A 19,225-nucleotide genomic window follows, 5' to 3' on the forward strand; every position below is an offset into this window, starting at 1 on the left:
TCCTTTCAATATACCTCTTTTACTTGTGACTTGTATGAGTGGTGTTCCTATCCCTTATGGGCAAAAACACTTTAGCATTATATTAGGTCCTGCAACAGATACAAAGATGAGAAATACTTAGTCCTCCTGCCCTAAAAGACCATATTGTTAGGACCAGGTAAGTACATAAATAACCATATATAAGGCAGACTAAAAGTGGCATAGAAAGTACTATGAGGTTTCAAAAAGAAAGAGTCATGTCATATCCAATTCAGAACATCAAAACAGTTTCACCAATGATGAAGCATGGTGACTCACATTTGTAATCCCAGCACTTTGGGAGGTCAAGGCAGGTAGATGACTTTAGGCCAGAAGTTTGAGACCAGCCTGGCCAACATGGTGAAACCCCATCTCTACTAAAAATACAAAAAACAGCTGGGCACAGTGGCGCACACCTGTAATCTCAGCTACTCAGAAGGCTCAGGCACGAGAATTGCTCGAACCTGGGCGGCAGAGGTTGCAGTGATGCAAGATTGTGCCACTATATTCCAGTCTGGGCAACAGAGTGAGACTGTCTAAAAAGTTTCACGGAGGAAAGAGAATTAAATAGTAATCATAACAGACAGTAGTCTGAGATTTTTAAAATGTATTTACTAAGAAAAATAAAATATTAAAATCCTAGGTCAGTCTACCAAAAACCTTAAAGTCCAAAAATCTGGAATCTAGTAATGACTGAGTCATAGGACCTCACAACTGACTGATTGTAAGAGATGAGAGTAAGGGAGGAGTTAAAAACAAGTGCTGTTTTCAGCCTAGATGATGTTGAGAATGGTGGTACTGAAACAGAAAAGTTTCCAACAGGTGGATTTGGGGGTGAAGAGTGAAGGCAAGTTCTGTACTGGATAAACTGACTTGAGGTAAGTAGCAGGATGTAGTTCATTAATACGCTGGGGGAAGAGCAGAAAGAGAAGCCATCTCAAGTAGAGAGAACAGATTTTTCAAAAATTCCAAGTAAAAAATTGTCCTCTAATAAAGGAACCAAAAGACTCTTCACAATGTCTCAGTTTTTTCTTCCGCGCTTTGAACATTCCATTTTTGCATAGCTACTGATTTTCCTGCCATCTGTCTCTCTATATTGCTTTTTCCTGGTTACAGATGAGGGACTTTTAAGAATGGAAGTTAGAGGCTGAGCACAGTGGCTCAGCCTATAATCTCAACACTTTGGGACGCTGAGGTGGGCGAATCACTTGAACCCAGAAGTTTAAGGCCAGCCTGCGCAAGATGGCAAAACCCTATCTCTACAAAAAATTAGCCAGGGGTGGTAGCATTAGCCTGTAGTCCAAGCTACTCAGAAGGCCGAGATGGGAGGATCGTTTGAGCCCGGGAGGCAGAGGTTGCAGTGAGATTGCGGAGGTTGCATTGAGATTGCACCACTGCACTCCAGCTTGGGTGAAACAGCAAGACTCTGTCTAAAAAAAAAAGAATGGAAGTTAGTGGAAGGACCTGATGAAACACACACACACACACACACACACACACACACACACACACACACTCCTTTCCCCAAGAGAAAGTATGCTGTAGAAGAAACCAGGGAAGGAAGAGAGACAGGATAGGAAAAAAGGAAATACCTGCAGAGGCCTAACAACTGCCTTTTCCTTCCCAAGAAGCTAGAGGATGAAGAAGCTTAGCACCATGGGGGAGGAATGGCATAGTGCTTCAGATTTTACTAACCATCTCTAAAAGATCTCTAGGCCAGGAATTACTTTTAACAGAGACAACTGCCTAAAAACTAAAAGACTTTTCTGTAATAGTGCATATAAGTTTAATATGCTAAAAATTATTTTTTAAAGAAACGTAGTAGCAGCACTTATTAGAACTGTACATGCCCTGCAAATCTAGTATTAAGCACCCTACTCTATGGCCATCAGTGTACTACAGGAATAGCGTAGTCAGGGAAGATTACATTATTTTAATTCCTGAAAAGGGTCGTATTTTCAGACTGCAAAAGTGATTAGTGCTTCTACATGTGGCTTGTCAATTATCCCAGCACGATTTGTGGAATAGGGTGTCCTTTCCTCACTTCACCTTTTTGTTTCTTTGTCGAAGATCAGTTAACTGGAAGTTATTTGGCTTTATTTCTGGGTTCTCTATTCTGTACAATTGGTCTATATGCCAGTTTTCACACCAGTACCATGCTGTTTTGGTGATTATGGCCTTATAGTATAGTTTGAAATTGGGTAATGTAATGCCTCTAGGCTTGTTCTTTTGCTTAGTCTTGCTTTGGCTATGCGGGCTCTTCTTTGGTTCCACATGAATTTTAGGATTGTTTTTTCTAATTCTGTGAAGAATGATGGTGGTACTTTAGTGGGAATTGCACTGAATTTGTAGATTGCTTTTGGTACTATGGTCATTTTCACAATATTGAATCTACCCATCCATGAGCATGGGCTGTGTTCCCATTTATTTGTGTCATCTATGATTTCTGTGAGCCGTGTTTTGTAGTTTTCCTTGTAGAGGTGTTTCACCTTCTTGGTCAAGTATATTCCTATGGTATTTTTGTTTGTTTTTTGTTTGCAGCTATTGTAAAAGGGATTGAGTTCGTGATTTCATTCTCAGTTTGGTTACTGTTGGTGTATAGGGCTAATGACTTAAATCTAAGACCCAAAACCATAAAAATTCCAGACGATAACATTCAAAAAACCCTTCTAGTCATTGGCTTAGGCAAAGACTTCATGACCAAGAACCCAAAAGCAAACGCAAAGACAAAAACAAAAATTTAAAAAAGGGGTTTAACTAAACTAAAAAACTTCTGAACAACAAAAGAAATCAGCAGAGTACACACAACCCACAGAGTGGGAGAAAATCTTCACTATCTATACATCTGACAAAGGACTAATACCCAGAATCTACAAGGAACTCAAATCAGTACAAAAAAAACAATCCCATCAAAAAGTGGGCTAAGGACATGAATAGACAATTCTCACAAGAAGATATACAAATTGCCAACAAACTTATGAAAACATGCTCAACATCACTAATTATCAGGGAAATACAAATCAAAACCACAATGTGATACCGACTTACTCCTGCAATAATGGCCATAATAAATAAGTAAATAAATAAAAATAGATGTTGGCGTGGATGTGATGAAAAGGGAACACTTTCACACTGTTGGTAGGAATGTAAACTAATACAACCACTATGGAAAACAGTGTGGAGGTTCCTTAAAGAACTAAAAGTATATCTATCATTTGATGCACGAATTTCACACCTGGGTATCTACCCTGAGGAAAGAAGCCATAATACAAAAAAGGTACCTGCACATGCATGTTTATAGCAGCACAATTCACAATGGCAAAATATGGAACCAGCCCAAATGCTCATCAATCAACAAGTAGATAAAGAAAATGGGACACACACACACACACACACACACACACACACACACACACCCCTCTACACCCATGGAACACTACTCAGCCATAAAAAGGAATGAAATAACAGCATCTGCAGCAACCTGGATGGAACTGGAGACCAGTTACTCTAAGTGAAGTAACTCAGGAATGGAAAACCAAACATCATATGTTCTCACTCATAAGTGGGCACTGAGCTATGAGGACACAAAGGTATAAGAATGATACAATGGACTTTGGGGACTCGGGGAAAAGGGTGGGAGGGGAGTGAGGGATAAAGGACTATACATTGGGTACAGTGTATACTGCTCAGGTGATGGGTGCACCAAAATCTCAGAAATCACTGCCAAACTTATTCATGTAACCAAAGACAACCTGTTTCGCAAAAACTTATTGAAATGTTAAAAAAAGGAAAAAAAAAAACAGTGACTAATGCATTTAAATAAAAGACACAAAGAATGATAAGTGCTTACAAAACACGAAGCTTTTCTTCCCCTAGACACAAGATGCATCCTCACATGAAATGTAACTGGCTATGAACCTTATCCCAAGTAAATGGAAACATAATAAAGGGTATAATCCTATAGGAGGATATAATGTAATGGCATGTTTACCAAAGGGCAGTCTTATTCTCAATAATAAGCATATTCAGCCAATAATATGCAGCGATTTAAATATAAATAACTAACTGTATAATAAACAGTACAAGTAAATTAGATGATTCCAATTCTCTGCATGCAACTGGCTTTTTGCCATACTACCACCAGCAAATCCCAAATAACAAAGTATTTTTTTAAGTTTTCTCAGAACCTGCTAAAGGAAACTATCAAGAAATGGAAATTCAGAGAGCAGATCATTCAACAACGTACAAAACTAAATATCTTCATTAGTATAGTGACGTGTAAAAAAAGAAAAGGACTAACATTTAATTCCTTTCACCACAAAAGGATATTAAAATTATTTGAAGATATTTGAAAACAGTATATTAATACGGAAAATAACAAAATAGCTGTCTGAAAAACCTCTGAAAAAAGTAGCTAAAATGGTAAGTCTCACAATCATCATCGACAGAAGTGACCACTTACGATTTTTTATTTGCTAGGCACTAATGTGAAGCATTTTACATGCATTATCTCATTTCATATTATGAAACATCATCTCTGCTTTACATATGTAAAAATTATGATTCTTATGGTTAAGTTACTTGCTCTGGGTCTCAGAGCTAATAAATGGAGGTGGAACTTAAATTCAGTTTTGTGTGAATCCAAAAGCACTGCTCTTATCCATTATACCAGTGCTTCCCAACCTTTGTCACATGATGGCACATATTAAAAATATTTGTAAGGCTCATTGGGGTGAGCTGAAAGAGCTTGGTGAAAAAAAATTTTCTTGCTTGTCCTGGGGTCAAAACAAAACAAAACAAAACAAAACCCACACACACAAAATTTATTTTTATTATGAAATCATGGCATAAAAAACACAAAAGTATTACAGATAATATTAAATATAAAATTGGTATAAATTTAGTATTTATACCAAATACAATTTTTTCAAATTACCAAATTCATGGTAGGGTAGGCACAGGGGCTCACACTGGTAATCCCAACACTTTGGGAGGCTGAGATGGGAGAATCATATGAGGCCAAGCATTTGAGATCAGCCTGGGCAACATAATGAGACCCCCATCTCTACCTTTTTAAATAGTAAATAACCAAATTACCAAATTCAGGAATTTTAAAGAGGAAATCATACCAAAGACGTTCAAATGTAATTTCAACTGCTGTAAAAGTTTGAACTTCTAAAAATGATTTAAAATTTCAATGCTATAAAAAATTTGCAAACAGCACACCTATATGCCATCCTAAGCACTGGAACATTGGTTGGGAAGCTTTGCATAGTATTTTTTCAACAGAATGTCATAAACACTAATTTGATTGATATACCTACCAAGATCTTTCCAAGAACACTTTTTTTTTTTTTTTTTTTTTTGAGACAAACAGTCTCACTTTGTTGCCCAGGCTAGAGTACAGTGGTGCCATCTCTGCTCACTGCAACTTCTGCCTCCCAGGTTCAAGCGATTCTCCTGCCTCAGCCTCCCAAGTAGCTGGGACTACAGGTGCACACCACCACGCCCGGCTAATTTTTGTACTTTTAGTAGAGATGGCGTTTCACCACGTTGGCCAGGTTGGTCTCGAACTCCTAACCTCAGGTGATTCTACCAGCCTCAGCCTCCCAAACTGATGGGATTACAGGAATGAGTTACCATGCCCAGCCCTTTCCAAGAACATCTAAAGGAAATTCAAACCAAAGGTTATCAAAGGAAGAATTACAATACTGAAATGTCTGTTAATAACCTGGCCCACACTAGCTTCTTAATTTGGTATAATTTCCATAACACCTACAATCTGTAACATTCATTTTGACTTAATAAGAATAGCTAATCTTCATGAAGCTAGTACTATGTGCCAAGCTGTGTTCTGCTTTACATCATTATCATATTTAATCCTCACACCAATCCTAGAAGTAGCTCTATTTTCTCCATTTTAAAGATAAGAAAACTGAGGCCAAGAGAAATTAACTTTCCTAAGGCTATAACTAGTAAATGGGAATTAGGATTTGAAGCAGTCTGACTTCAGGACCCACGCTATTAATCACCATGTTAAACTATACCCCCATAAGAAAATATATCATGTGCCAGGAGACACAAGGGTAAGTAGATAGATCTCAACTTAAACTAAGTTCCATAGTGATAAAGTAAAAACGACTTGAATCTACAGCAAAGGAGGTATTATTCAGGAAAAAGAAAACTGTATACTGTTTTGGGTACATTTTGCTTACAGAAATAGCATAGAAGATAATTTTAATTTTCTATGTGTGTTATGATATGGCTCAAGCAAGAACATATGTTTCTGCAAACTATTTGAATTTCTGGATTTAACTTGCTCAAGAATATTAAAAAAATACATTACTTAAAAAAGAATGAAGATAAAAATTGAAAGCAAATATGTTTAGTACTTTGATTTTTACTCACTGCCTTTCAAGTTCCCTAAGTCATCAAGTGTCTAATTTTGTTTTTAATTAAATGCACTATTTGTAAAATCCTGAATAAAAATTCTTCTAGACATATGGACAAGTTCCGCCTGTCCAAATTGTGCCTGCCTAATCCTGCCTTTTGGAAGAAAGTCTCAAAGTTTCCAACCACATTACAATAAGCTGATGTCCTGAGGGTATCTCTGTTGGTCAGTGTAAATCAAATCACTCATAGAAGATGAGAATACATCTTTAATTTCATAACCAATAAATCAATAAAGAAAATGTTGGCCAGGCGCGGTGGCTCACGCCTGTAATCCCAGCACTTTGGGAGGCTGAGGCAGGCGGATCACGAGGTCAGGAGATCGAGGCCATCCTGGCTAACACGGTGAAACCCCATCTCTACTAAAAACACAAAAAATTAGCCGGGCGTGGTGGCAAGCGCCTGTAGTCCCAGCTACTCAGGAAGCTGATGCAGGAGAACGGCGTGAACCCGGGAGGCGGAGCTTGCAGTGAGCCAATATCGCGCCTGGCGATAAAAGGAGACTCCGTCTCAAAAAAAAAAAAAAAAAAAAAAAAGTGAATGCCCTAAATATTATAGTTTATATCAAATTTCTCAAAGGCCCCAAGGACCAATGTTCAACATTTGCTGGCTCAGGCTGGTTAACAGTAAATATTTAAGGAGCACCTACTATGTACCAGGGACCATGCTTATCCACCTGTTATACAGACAGTGGCAGTCTAGAACAATTTGAACTCGCATCTTCTGGAAGTTCAAGCATACAAACCGGAAGCTTAAGCTCCAATACATAACTTTCCCTTTATAGTATATCCAAAAAAGCTATTACCAGAGCTTCTGCAATCTACAACCAACCAAATACGTTAAGAAGAGACTACCGGGGTACTTAGCATGTCCTAGAGTACAAAATAAGTCTTGGGTTACAATGGTACATTCTGTCCTCTGGAGCTTTATACCACGAAAATTTAGCACTTCCGCTAAAGTGACTCCTTTTCCTCAAAAATCAATTGTTTTAAAAAGTAAATTTCTATTGCTTACAGAAACCCCTACTCCTACTTATTCACCTCTAATGGAAATACTACCCTAGAAAATACTAATAATGAAATGTGATTTGATTTATTAGTAAGCTAATGCCAGGATTCTTTGTATGATTTACTGAGCCTCTCAAAAATTTTAAAACTCAAGTTGAGTAAAACACATCCGACTGCACCAAAAAAACCACTTAAAACGACTATCAGATAATATAAACAGTAATTCCTGAAACCAATGGTTTTGCTTTGAAGAGGCCAAAATGGATACAACAGCCACCAGAAGTCTACCATAGTCTTTACAGTAAATATGTCCAACTCTGTAACTTATCCTAAGATAACTATTCCAACTGCACATCATCTATACCAACTGCTCAGCACTCTCCAATGTGTAATCTCTTGTTCACTATATCTTCTGCTACAAACCTCAAACAAATCATTCTTTAAATTTCTTCAGCTCACACCATTTCCCATCCTTTTATAAAAACAGAAGGTGTTATAAAACTTTGAAAATAAAAATGATAGAAAGCGGTGGAAAGGTAGAGATGGCCTCTGCACCCAAGCTCTTTTCCTTTATACTTGATAATTTGTCATTTATCTCATCTACCTACCTTCATGTTCCTGGATAATCCAGGGTTCCTCCAACAGTTCAAAAGGCTCTCTCAATAACAAATGTCAACGTCCTTACGTGACCATTCTGTTCCATTCAAGCCTCCTAGCTTTATCCTGCCAAAGAACCACGAAGCTCCAAACTCACAAACCATTACCAACACGCTCCAACCCATGTAAAACCTTCCCGAGTATCAACTTCCTTTATGAGCTTTTCCCATATTCCTACTCCCTCAATATCCTACCTGCCCATACTCCCAAGTCTCTCTGCTAAACGCAATTCCAGCCCGGAGTCACACCCTCTACAGCCTAATTCCCGCAACCCCAAAACCCCACCCCCCTCATCACGCCCTCTGGGGCCTCAGCTATGAACCCCAACACCCCGCCCCACACCCGGCACGCCCTCCAGATCCCTTTAGAGTCCTTTTCGTCGGCCCGACTAGACCCCGTTCAGGCCTTCCAAGCGCCTAGGCTCTCCCGACCACCACTCAGTCCCCGCCTCCAGCCCCTCACCGAGTAGCAGCAGCTTCACTTCTTTGGCCGCTTTTTCCCCGTCCTCCCGTAAGTTGCGGTCGATCATCTTGCTTCGCTCCACTGCCGCCTTGTCTTCGGCGCTCAACGTGCAGCCCATGGCGGCGGCGGAGGAGGGGACACCTGCCCGGGCTCACTCACACACCGCGGGAACTTCGGCTCGGCAGGTTAAAGCAGCGTCTACTGCTGGGCGGCGGCCCTCTCCGTCAGCTCCCTTAGCGCCCTGAAGAACCGGATATCCGGCGTTTACGACATTTCCGGTGACGCCCCGCAGCCTTCACTGTTTAAACCACTCTCCTCGGGGAGAGGAGTTGAGACCGAAAGCGGAAGTCACGGGGACCTGGCGGCTAGCTTGGGCGGCGGATCTACAGTTTCGAGGTTCTGTCAAGTTCGCTGGCCGCCGCCCAACTCGAAGCCTCATTTACCTTTCGGCTACCTGATTTGGATAAATGGAGAAAAACCGGGGCCTCCAACAAATAATGCCCTCCCGCGTTCAAAATGCCAGTTTTGGGGCGGAGATGTCTAAATTAAAGCCTACATCCCGCGCGGGAATTTCTGCTGATAATTTCTCTGCTGTTAGAAAACCCCTTTGATCTCTTGCTGTGGAGACCTGGGGCCCCTACCCAAGTGGGGGACACTGCCTCTGTTGGGGTTGTATCGGATCAATGGAATGGGAACAAGCTGCCCGGCCTGGGCGCCGTTCACGTCTCACATCTGAGACCGTAACACCGACTGTGTTCAGGATCTTAGCAATACCTTTTTGCCCTCTCTGGCCCACTGACTCCTCTCAAAATGTCCCCTGGTCCTTATGCCTTTCACGTTTTTTTGTGGGCTTGAGATTTGCTTAACTCATGTTGGCAAAAGGCCACGTGAAATCACTAGCAGATACTCGATAACCTTAAAGTTAAGCCTGTAGTTCCTCCATAAAATTTCCATGCTGCCCTTCTCTCCAGTATAATTCAGATCTTCCTACCTTAGGGTCTTAGAACTAAAACCAAGATAAGTCAACTTCAGTTCCACACCCTGAAACAAACCAATGCATCCTGTGAATCTCCTATTAAAATTTCCTGTTGCGATTACATACAAAAGGAGAAATTCTAGTAAAATTTGCCTCTCAGCCCTATTCTCACCTGAAACTTAAGTCCACTGTGAAAGCCCCAGGCCGATAGCATCTTTCACTAATAACCCTGGATACTGCGTGAAGGTAGTCCTAAATGAACTTTTCAGGCAAATAAGCCCATAATTACTATACATTCTAGGGAAGGGAACTCAGTCCCTAAAACCTTTCCCTGTGATTGTAAATTACTTTCTTTCTCTAATAGAATCTGAACTTGAGAATGTAAGGTCCCAACAGAGAGGGCTATATAGTGATGATTCATTAATTAGAAGGATTTAATTAGAGGATTAGAGCCACTTTAAAAAGCCTCGTCCACCATAACTCTTAGCAATGCCAATTCTTCAAGGTTTGAATAGTCCCCCAGTCATTCCCAAATGACTGTTAGAATGAAAGGGACCGCTTTTCCATTATCAATACTTTTGGGGAAAAAGGGCAAGAGGAAAGGGAAGTAAAACCAATATTTATTGAGTACCTATTTGCCAGATATGGCTAGGTGCTTCCACATCCCATCTCTTAATCCTCACAACAACCCTGTGAGGTAGGTAATAAAGATCCCCATTTTTACAGGTGAGGAAGTAGGCTCAGAGAAATTAAGCAGCTTTCCCAACTTCACACAGTGAGTAAGTAGATCTCTCTGACCCCAGAGTTACCTTTTTCTATCATGCCCCTCTACGATATTGCCTGGGGACACCTGACAACAGAAAGTCTAAGGTTTTCATCTAGGATTGGGAGTTACCCCAACACCAGCAGGATGCAGGAAAAAGTAACTGACCGGATGGTTGCCTCAATCTGTTGATTCTTCAGTGAGTTAGCTCAGATTTTGTCCAGGAACAGCTTTCAGAGCCAAAGATTACGTATCGAACTTTACCAAGGCATCCTGGTGACTAGAAAACTCCTGGAAGGTGGTCATAGCAGAAATTGTTGGGAAAGTTCTCAGCATAATAAAAGAGAAATTTTTATTTCCTTCATGATCCACTCCTACAGGGAAAAATAAATGGCAAATGAACCCATGTATGTCAAACTCTGTAAGAAACACCAGTGAGATCACAGTGTCAGGAAATTTCAGCCTGAATTAAAGATACCCTTACTCTTAAAACTTTCTTCTTTGATGTATGTGAAGGAAGGGTTGGAGGGCAAAGTCAAAGGAAAAGGCAAAATAAATTAACAAAATGGCTGCCAGGCAATGTTTAATGCCCTCCCCTTCCTCCTCCCACCACATACACTCGCGTTTCCTCCTTCCATTGGACTCACACTGCCACCTGCTGGCAATGCTTTGTATCTAATAGCTGATTAGTGGTGTTGGAAAGAAGTTTTTTTCCCTGTCTAGGAATGATTGATTCCTCAGTATGCATTTATTTTAATAGTGAGGAGAGGTGAACATGTTTTTCAATCACAAACGACTCTCCTCCCTATATATACTATGTTTTTAGGTGACTTCCTCAATGTAATAGGCACTACACTGGTATAATAATCTAGTGGTAGGAACACAAACCTGGAAATTTTCCTACAACAAAGGTGGAAAGCTGTTTGCCCAGTTTCATTTAATTTTTTTTTTCTTCATTAGAGAGTTTCATTTACAACCCCTATGCTTTCTACAATCTGCAGGAAGCTTCCAGGTATGCATCTTGCTGCCATGGGCTGAACTCTCAGAAGTTAGAACCATGGACATATTCTCCAGTATATTTCTCAAGCACATTCTGTAGTGCTTTATCAGTTCAAAGTGCTTTGTGAAAATACAAGGTATCTCATCAAATTAGACTATGAACTCCTTAAAAGCAGTGACCACACACCCTGTGTGGGTCCCAGGGACTAGTGGGTGTTCAACTATTATACACTGAATTGAACTAAAGGAGTCAATGTTGATATCAGTATAACCTTTTATAAAAATTATTTATTAACTGTTTAAAGGGGAGACTATCCCACTCCCACCAGCCCATTTCCCCCTTTGATGCTCAGTGAGCCAGGAATTTGTTCAAATGCAGACCACACCACCCTCTGGCCCTGCCTTGACCCTTTAGTGTTACCTGCTTCAATTGAGGGAAGTAGGATGGACAGGTGGTCCCAGATGGGTGTCCTGTCCAGTTTGCAATTATTCCCTCTTTGTTGAAAATACCACCACCAATACCAACCAACACAGTTCCTACAGTCTCAATCAATGAACAGCCAAGACCAACTCCTGTGCCCTCTCTCCAACCCAGTGCTGCAGATAGGAGAGAGATTTAAGTCTTTGTCACTGAAGCTAATTTTGAGAGCGATGAATGGGAGTAGGAAGGCATTTAATGGATCATGGAAACCCCACCCTTCCCATGCCCAACCTTAAGTCTCTTGTACCCGATTGTCCACGGGACTGGAGGTGGGTCACTGCCATGAGGAGAGAGATCAGGGAAGCCAGTCCTGGAAAGAAAAGATTCGCAGTATTATTGATCAGGCCGATTACTTGGCCTCTCTGTATCCAGCTACTTTACCAATTCAAATGCTAACCTCCACCCTCGCCCATCTGACCCCCAGGCATTCTAGTTCTTCCTCCTAAAAGAGAGGAAAGCCATCCTGCCTTCTTCTTGTCTCTGCTGAGATCAGGCTCTACCCTTGATCTCCTGTGTGCAGGAGAGAGACAGAAAAATAGAACAGAACGGCTTATCCTGAAGAGTGGGAGAGAGCGAGCTGCAGTCAGCTTTCCTATCTTCTACTTCATGTACCCTAATTTCTATTTTGCCTTGTTTCTGGCCAAACTCAGTAAAGGAATACACCCTACTGGTCCTCTCGTTTTAAAGAAATCTCAGGTATAAAACCAGAAAAATGATCTATTAACTCAAGTGGAAACACTTGGCTATAATTTAGTTCTTTTTAAACCTAGCAAGGAAATGAGAAAACATGGGTCATTTTCTTACCTTGCTTGGGTGCAATTACTGCCCTGGACAATTACACTGAAAAATAAAATATCCTAAATGGCCCCTAGAATAACTCCAAACCTGGCCTGCTGCCCTGTATCCTCCAACTCCTACCCTTAGAGAACTCCCTGCTTCTGGAAGCATGGAAATTTCACTGGTTGAGAGGTTTCACCTCACCTTTGTGACCCTTTTCTCTCGTCACCGTCTCACCATACCCAGGTTCCCTCCCCCAGCAGTCAAAGATCACAGCCAAGTCCAAGGCTTTTGCACACGTTCGTCCTGTTGACTCTGTTCCTGACCCAGGAAACACTAAGCAAAAGCTGTGTGCAGAGACCCCAGCCTCAGCCCTAGCCAGCTGGGAAAAGGTGATCCCACAAGGTGGTCCTTGCGATCATAACTGGCCCCCAGCCCCATATCCCTCCGAGTGTCCAGCGGCCCATCATGACTCCAGCCGGGGTGAGGGGGCAGGACGGAGGTAGCTGTCTGACATGATGATGTCGCTGGTGAGTTGCTGCTCCAGGAACTCAGAGGTCTCCTCAGCTATCTGGCCTGGGATTCGAAAGTCAACAGCAGGAGGCTCCTGCTTGGGGCTGGGTAAGGGTCGGGAAACCCAGGACTCAGAGGCACAGCCAGTCCCCTGAAGGAACTGCAGGAAATTCTCCTCAATGGAGCCCTCCCGGCTAGGTAGCCTCAGCTCCTCCTCTGGAGCTGGCTTGAAGAAGCAGACAAACTGCTTGCTGAGCTCCCCCCGGATCTGCCGGTTGAGACATCCATAGAAGAAAGGGTTGGAAGTGAAGCAAAAGTAGCCGATCCAGGTCACCACACTCTCCACCTGCCCAGTTGAAATGGGCTGAGCACTCAGGGCAACATAGAGGTGGAAAGAGAAGTAGGGCAACCAACAGAGCAGGAACTGTCCCCCCACAGCCAGGAGAACCACTGCTGCTTTCCCTCCCCCAAACGTCCGGTGTGGGGTGGTCTGGGGGGCCCCCGAGCTGGTGACCATCGTGGAGCGGCTGCTGAGAGATTCAGAGCGTTGCCGGGGTGTCTCCATCCACGTGGGCAGCGGCCCGTGCTGCATGGCAGCCACACGGGCCACTCGGAACATGCTGCAGTAGACCACAAGGATAAGGAGCAGGGGCAGCAGGAAGTAAAGGACAGCAAAGACCACCACAAAAAGCTGGCAGTAGGCACTGTGGCTCCATTGGAGTGAACAGCCTGGGGGGACGCTGGGAGCTCCTTCCTCCCAGGTGACCCTTCCCAACACTGGCACAGAAGCCATAGCCAAGGCCTTCACCCACACACCCACCAGCACAGAGGCTACCAGCCCCAGCGTCATGCGCACCTCATAGCGCATGGGGTGGACCACGTAATAGTAGCGCTCCACATTGATGGCCGACACTGAGAGGATGGCCAGGCTGACAAAGCACACGCTCAGGAACAAGTAGAGGCGGCAGGCCACCTCCCCAAAGAGGGCGTGGTCAAAGAGGGCGGAGCTGGAGAGCATGGCCAGGGGCATGAGGGTCAGGGCAGCCAGCAGGTCCACCAGGCAGAGGTGGAAGACAAAGACAAATTTTCGGAGGGCGGGCGTCTTGGCAATCACAGCCATCACAGCGGCATTGCCAGCCACAGCAGTCAAGTCCAGCAGGAGCATGAAGAAGAGGGCCACAGATTCTGAAGCGACATCCCGCAGCCCCACCTCCGGGACCCCACTGGCAGTAGAGGGACCTGGGGTTTGAGGGACCTTCCCCAAAGTCGAAGAGTTCCCTGATGACTGGGGGATGGGTGAGGACTCCATGGGGCCGAAAGAGGACACCCAGGGTACCTCCTGTCACAGGCCCATCCCCCATCCTAGTCCAGCGACCCTGGGATGGCGAGCCCAGGCCCAGGCTTCCCGGTTTCGTAGGGGGTGCCTCCCACTGGCGCCTCTTGGGCAGGTTTGTCTGCGTACAGAGCGCCAGGCCAGGCAGCTGAAGGATCAGAAGCTCATATCCCCTTTCTGGCCAGAGGTAGCTCCAGGATCTGCCTTGGTGACTGCTAAGAAGCAGGAGACGTGAGAGGTACAGGAGCCTGACCCACTCAACACTTCGCCTTCGGAATGGCCTTCACCTCTTCCTTTTCCATCTCCTTTCTGCCATTCTCATTCTCCATACCCTTCTACCCTTTCCAGAACTGTCAGCCGGGGATTCTAAATCCTCTGTCTCTCCTTCCCAGGGTCCTGCTGATCTCTGGGATGGTGCCTCAGTTTTAGGGTTCCTTATGTAAATTTCCTGATTTCTTGTCTCCTCAGAATGGCAGGAGCTGCTGGGGAGTAGAAGGAGCACAAAATTTAGTTTCTAGTCCCAGTTCTGGGCATTACTAACTCTGTGAATCTTCTGAAGTTCAGTTTCCTCATAAATCCATCTGTAAAATGAAAGGAAGAAGACTTGCTTCACAACTGTGTTTCTGGATCCTGCGTGATTTGTTAATCATAATATTAATGACAAGCAGTAGCATTAATACGGCGTTTTCCACATGCCAGACCCTGTTCTCAGCACTCTACCTATATTAACTCATTTTATTCCTCACACAGCCCTATGAGGTAGATATTATTTTTATCTCCGTTTTGCAAGGGATGAAACTGAGGTCTAGAGAGGTTAAGTAACTTACCCAAGGTCACACAGCTAGTAAGCAGCAAGGGCTGGGCACCTACCTGGGCAGTCTGGCCCCAGGGCCAGTACTCTTGCTCACTGTGCCATGCCATATGTGAAGGTGCCCTCCATGCCGGCTGGACTATAATAGGCATCCAGTAAATAGTTGTTGAATTTCAGCTGTGTCTAAAAATGTCTCTTGCTGCTCTGGGGCTATCACCTGAGAAGGGGAGCTGTGCTTTAGGCTCTTTTGACATCACTACTCCCAGCACAAAGAGCTGCCACTTTGGGAATGTTGAGAAGGAGCAGTAAAAATAAAATGTCCCGGCTGGAAGGAAACTGGGAAGCCAGCTCATCCAGCCGCCACTGCTCCCAAAGCCAGAAGTCGCTTTCAAGCTGCCCTCCTCCACCCACTCCTGAACTCTTCAAGGCCACTGTGTCCCTCTTGTGGGAAAGGACCTGCTGCCAACCTCCGGCTCCCCAGATCCCCAAATCTCTGGTCTCTAGAGCTGACCCTTGGAGGATCCCTGACCAAGAACCCCCTTGGTTCTAGACTATTACTGCAGTCACAGAACAAGAAGTAGGGAGGAGGCACTGAGGTTGCTCAGTTTAAAAACCCATCATTTCTATGGCTGTAATAAAGAGGACCACATGGCAAGATGGGCCTCACTCTCCTCCAGTTACAGCCTTACAGTCACCTTTGGTTTTTGGTGTTTCCACAAACCTTACACTGATCCAACTTCTAACATGCTATGCCTGCAATAGGTGCTGGATACAATTTTGTGAATTGAATCAAACTCAAATTGATAGTTGAATCCCTGCGCCCTAGGACAAACTCCAAGAACACTCAGTCAGCCAGCTGTGTGCCAGCCAAGGGACTCTCTTGTGGAAAGGGTAGCCGGGGTTCCTGGACTTGAGGAAGCCCTAACTTTGGGCAACTGCCTAGAGACATGCCTCTCTCTAGGGATACAGAAAGCTCATTTCACAGTTAACATGCCCACAGAGATTTAGGGTCTGCAGAGAAGATGAAGAGTGGGCAAAAAGTGAGACATCAGCTTCTCATAAGAGTCTACCAGGAAAAATGCCTGAAAGAAATGCTAGGAGAAGCATCCTTCCTCCTTACTCTCCATGCTGCAATTTACCTATCCCTTCTGCCTATGAGTGAAGCCCAGACGATGTGGTTCAGAGTCTCTCCCTGGTGGCTGAAGGAGGAGAGACCCACCATGTCTGGATGGACATCAAGAGTCCCAGACGGAGGGAAGCAGATGTGGTGTCCACGTGGAGCTGGAGGGATGCCATGCAGCCATGATGGAGCCCTGAGCACGAAGGCATTGGACATTGCTCTTTTTCATAGCCCCCTCAAGCTTGCCAGTGTCTCCACAATGACTCCTAAATGCCAGGACTCCAATTTTTCTCTTAACAGACAGATCAGTGTATCTGGCTACTTGGCACTCCCTCACTAATGGACGGGGGCTATGGAGGGGAGGGCTGTGGTGTAGCAGTTTCATAGGTGAAACCAGGGATCCTTACTCTTCTCCCAGGTCATTATCATTATGCCTATTCCCCCAACAGATGCTTTCCTTCCCCCACTACTTCCTTCCAACAGCACCCCTCTTACCTCCAGGACCTTCAGTACCTAGAAGGCTGTGCCACTAGGGCCTGAGATCTGGGCCTCTAGCAGGGGTATGGTCAAGTTACAGGATGCAAGATGTGCATAAGTGCCCAGCCCAAGGCCACAGAGGTATTGGGATTCACATGCACCTGTTTTCCAGATCCAGAGCTTCCATCCCAAAGACCTGAGCCTAGCCTTCCTTCCGACAAGAGCATGCCCCTCCTAAGCTAGGGAAGATTTCCGGGGAGCTACAAAACCTCTCCTCAGCAGAGTTGCCCACGCCCAGGACACAGTTGCCCATCAGCCTGGATGCTGAAGGGCCCATTCCTAGAATGTGGGAGACCCATCTCCATGACATGGAGCAAGACAGATGGGGAATGCTGTTTGTCTGCAGGATGTGGGTACTCCTGCCGGCAGGAGATGATCAACCCCCCAGCTCTGGGCTTCAGAGATGCCCACACCCCAATACCGCCTTTGGGATACCTGAGAGCCCATCTCCTGATCAAACTGCTCACCAGAAGGTAGGCAGAGCTGGTCCTTGGAAAGCCACCCTTCTATGGGGATACCTTGGCACTCACCACCAGGCCCTGGGTCTGGCCCCCATTCCTGGCCTAGTCGGCAACTCCTACCTTTGCTGAGCAGTCCCGGCTCCCATGTGATAGCTCCTCTCAGCTGATGCTTCTCCAAAGCTGCTGAAGCCTGAAGCACTGCAGTGAGCGGTGAGAGGCAGCCGGCAAAGCAGAGTGCTCTGAGAGCCTCTGGGTCCTAATGGCCTCCTGCTTCTCACCCAGCCCCTCAGAGTCACTTCTGGAGCAAAAAGATGGGCACCAATATCCCAGGCAAGGTGCCGGGCAGTGAGCTCAACTCCTCTCACTTCTCTCAGGCTGCTGGATTGCATCTCAGAAGTTTCGTGGGACCAGGTAATGATAGGTAGAGGAGACCCTCCTGACCAGCCTGATGAAGTAAAAAAAAAAAAGTACATGGAGTCAGAAAATCCAGGTTTAAGGCCTGGCTATGGCACTTACTAGCTGTGTGACCTTGGGCAAGTTACATTTTGGACTTGATTTCTTAGTGGTTCAAAGAGAAGATAGGAGAGATGCATGGTTCTGTGTGACATCAGAACCAAGGTGCTGATGCATCAGGCCAGCGCAGACCCACGGCCCCAAGGCTTAGGCCAGGGAGGGGACTGAGGCTCCAAGGGATGGTCCAAAGTTTGGTACCTTTGGAAGCTGCCTAATGCATATGGGGGACAGGTTTAGGAGCAGCACTCAGGTTTGAAGGGCAGCTGAAGGCCTTGTCTTAAACCTGTCCTTGCCACCAAAAAGCAAATTGTTATTATTTGCTTAGACTGTATGTTTATTGGGAGTGGGGCTGTGAGGGCTGATGGAGATTGGCAGGGAGGGGGCGGGAGGATCTAACCTCCCCCCAAGCCACCATGGGAACCACACAACACTGCTTCCTGAAGGAGACAGAGTGGGAGCCAGGGACTCACGAGTGCTCACACTGATCTGGATTTGTAGGACTGGAGAGAGCTGGGGAGCATCAGCCACTGAGCATCGCCCATCTGTAGCATGATGGGCCTTTAGAGATGCAATGAAGGGGCATGGCTTCCCTCTAGCTATGAAGAAAATGATCATTTCCCCGGGTACATGACTGATACCCAAGGATAGAATCCTAACATTGCAAAGCTGTAAGACGTCCTACAGGCCAAGGTGTCCATGTTTCTGAGACCCAGAGAGATAAAGAGATTGCTGAAGGCCACATAGCTCCACATGGCAGAGCCATGAGCCTAAACAGGGAATTCAGGCATGATACCCTACTCCAGAGCCTTCTTCCCTGAGACTTGCCTATCTAGGGACTCCTTCTGCCTCTAAGAAGGAAAAAGGGAATTCTGGAATTGTTTACCAGACCCAACCCAAAAAGCCATAAGAACAATGAGTTACCCAAGGACCTCACTGGGACAAGTTGGCTGCCCCAGGTCAACAACAAAGAGGCCACTGATCAACCAAGAGCCGATGCAGCAAGTGCCGCTGTCACCAGCCACCACTTTTTGAGCTCTTATGAGTGCCAGGCCCTTTACATACAGTTTGTTCAATTCTCACACCAATCTATGAGGCAGCCATGACTTGCCCTATTTTATAAGTGAGGAACCAGGTGCCAGAGGAGAAGTGACTTTCCCCAGATCACACGGCTAATAAGTGCCAGAGCTGATATTTGAACCCAGATCTGTTTGAAGGCCAAGTATTTCCTCTTTCTTCTCCCTTGGCTCCATGCCTTCTCCAGTGGCCTGACACAAGACTGCAGACTACAGCCCTAAAAGCTATCTTCATAGAAGTAGTCACTGCCTTCCAGAAAGCCTAAAACAGTCC

General features: G+C 44.9%; 2 protein-coding genes across 4 annotated transcripts in view; both read right to left on the bottom strand.

Annotated features, from left to right (window-relative positions):
• Positions 1-8,855, bottom strand: part of GNAI3 (G protein subunit alpha i3) — a 48,225-nt gene extending 39,370 nt beyond the window's left edge. Inside the window, exon 1 of the mRNA XM_007977682.3 lies at positions 8,595-8,855. Within this exon, the coding sequence (XP_007975873.2) occupies positions 8,595-8,712 (118 nt within the window). The 5' untranslated portion in view covers positions 8,713-8,855. The remainder of the gene's footprint in view (positions 1-8,594) is intronic.
• Positions 8,856-9,085: 230 nt separating this feature from the next.
• On the bottom strand, positions 9,086-17,785 carry GPR61 (G protein-coupled receptor 61). 3 transcript variants are annotated; one of them, XR_012089992.1, is made up of 3 exons: positions 17,486-17,785; positions 12,795-15,017; positions 9,086-12,123 (listed from the first exon to the last, which is right to left on the bottom strand). XR_012089992.1 is itself a non-coding variant. In XM_073008509.1 (2 exons), the coding sequence occupies exon 2, from the start codon at positions 14,410-14,412 to the stop codon at positions 13,057-13,059; it is 1,356 nt and encodes a 451-aa protein (XP_072864610.1). In that variant the 5' UTR covers positions 14,413-15,017; positions 17,486-17,785; the 3' UTR covers positions 9,086-13,056. The 3 variants fall into 3 exon arrangements, 1 of the variants encoding a protein (XP_072864610.1); XR_012089993.1 differs by having other exon boundaries at positions 9,086-10,707; positions 12,045-15,017; XM_073008509.1 differs by having other exon boundaries at positions 9,086-15,017.
• Between the last annotated feature and the right edge of the window lie 1,440 nt (positions 17,786-19,225).

This window comes from Chlorocebus sabaeus, chromosome 20 (assembly GCF_047675955.1).
Source record: "Chlorocebus sabaeus isolate Y175 chromosome 20, mChlSab1.0.hap1, whole genome shotgun sequence".
Lineage (NCBI taxonomy): Eukaryota > Metazoa > Chordata > Mammalia > Primates > Cercopithecidae > Chlorocebus > Chlorocebus sabaeus.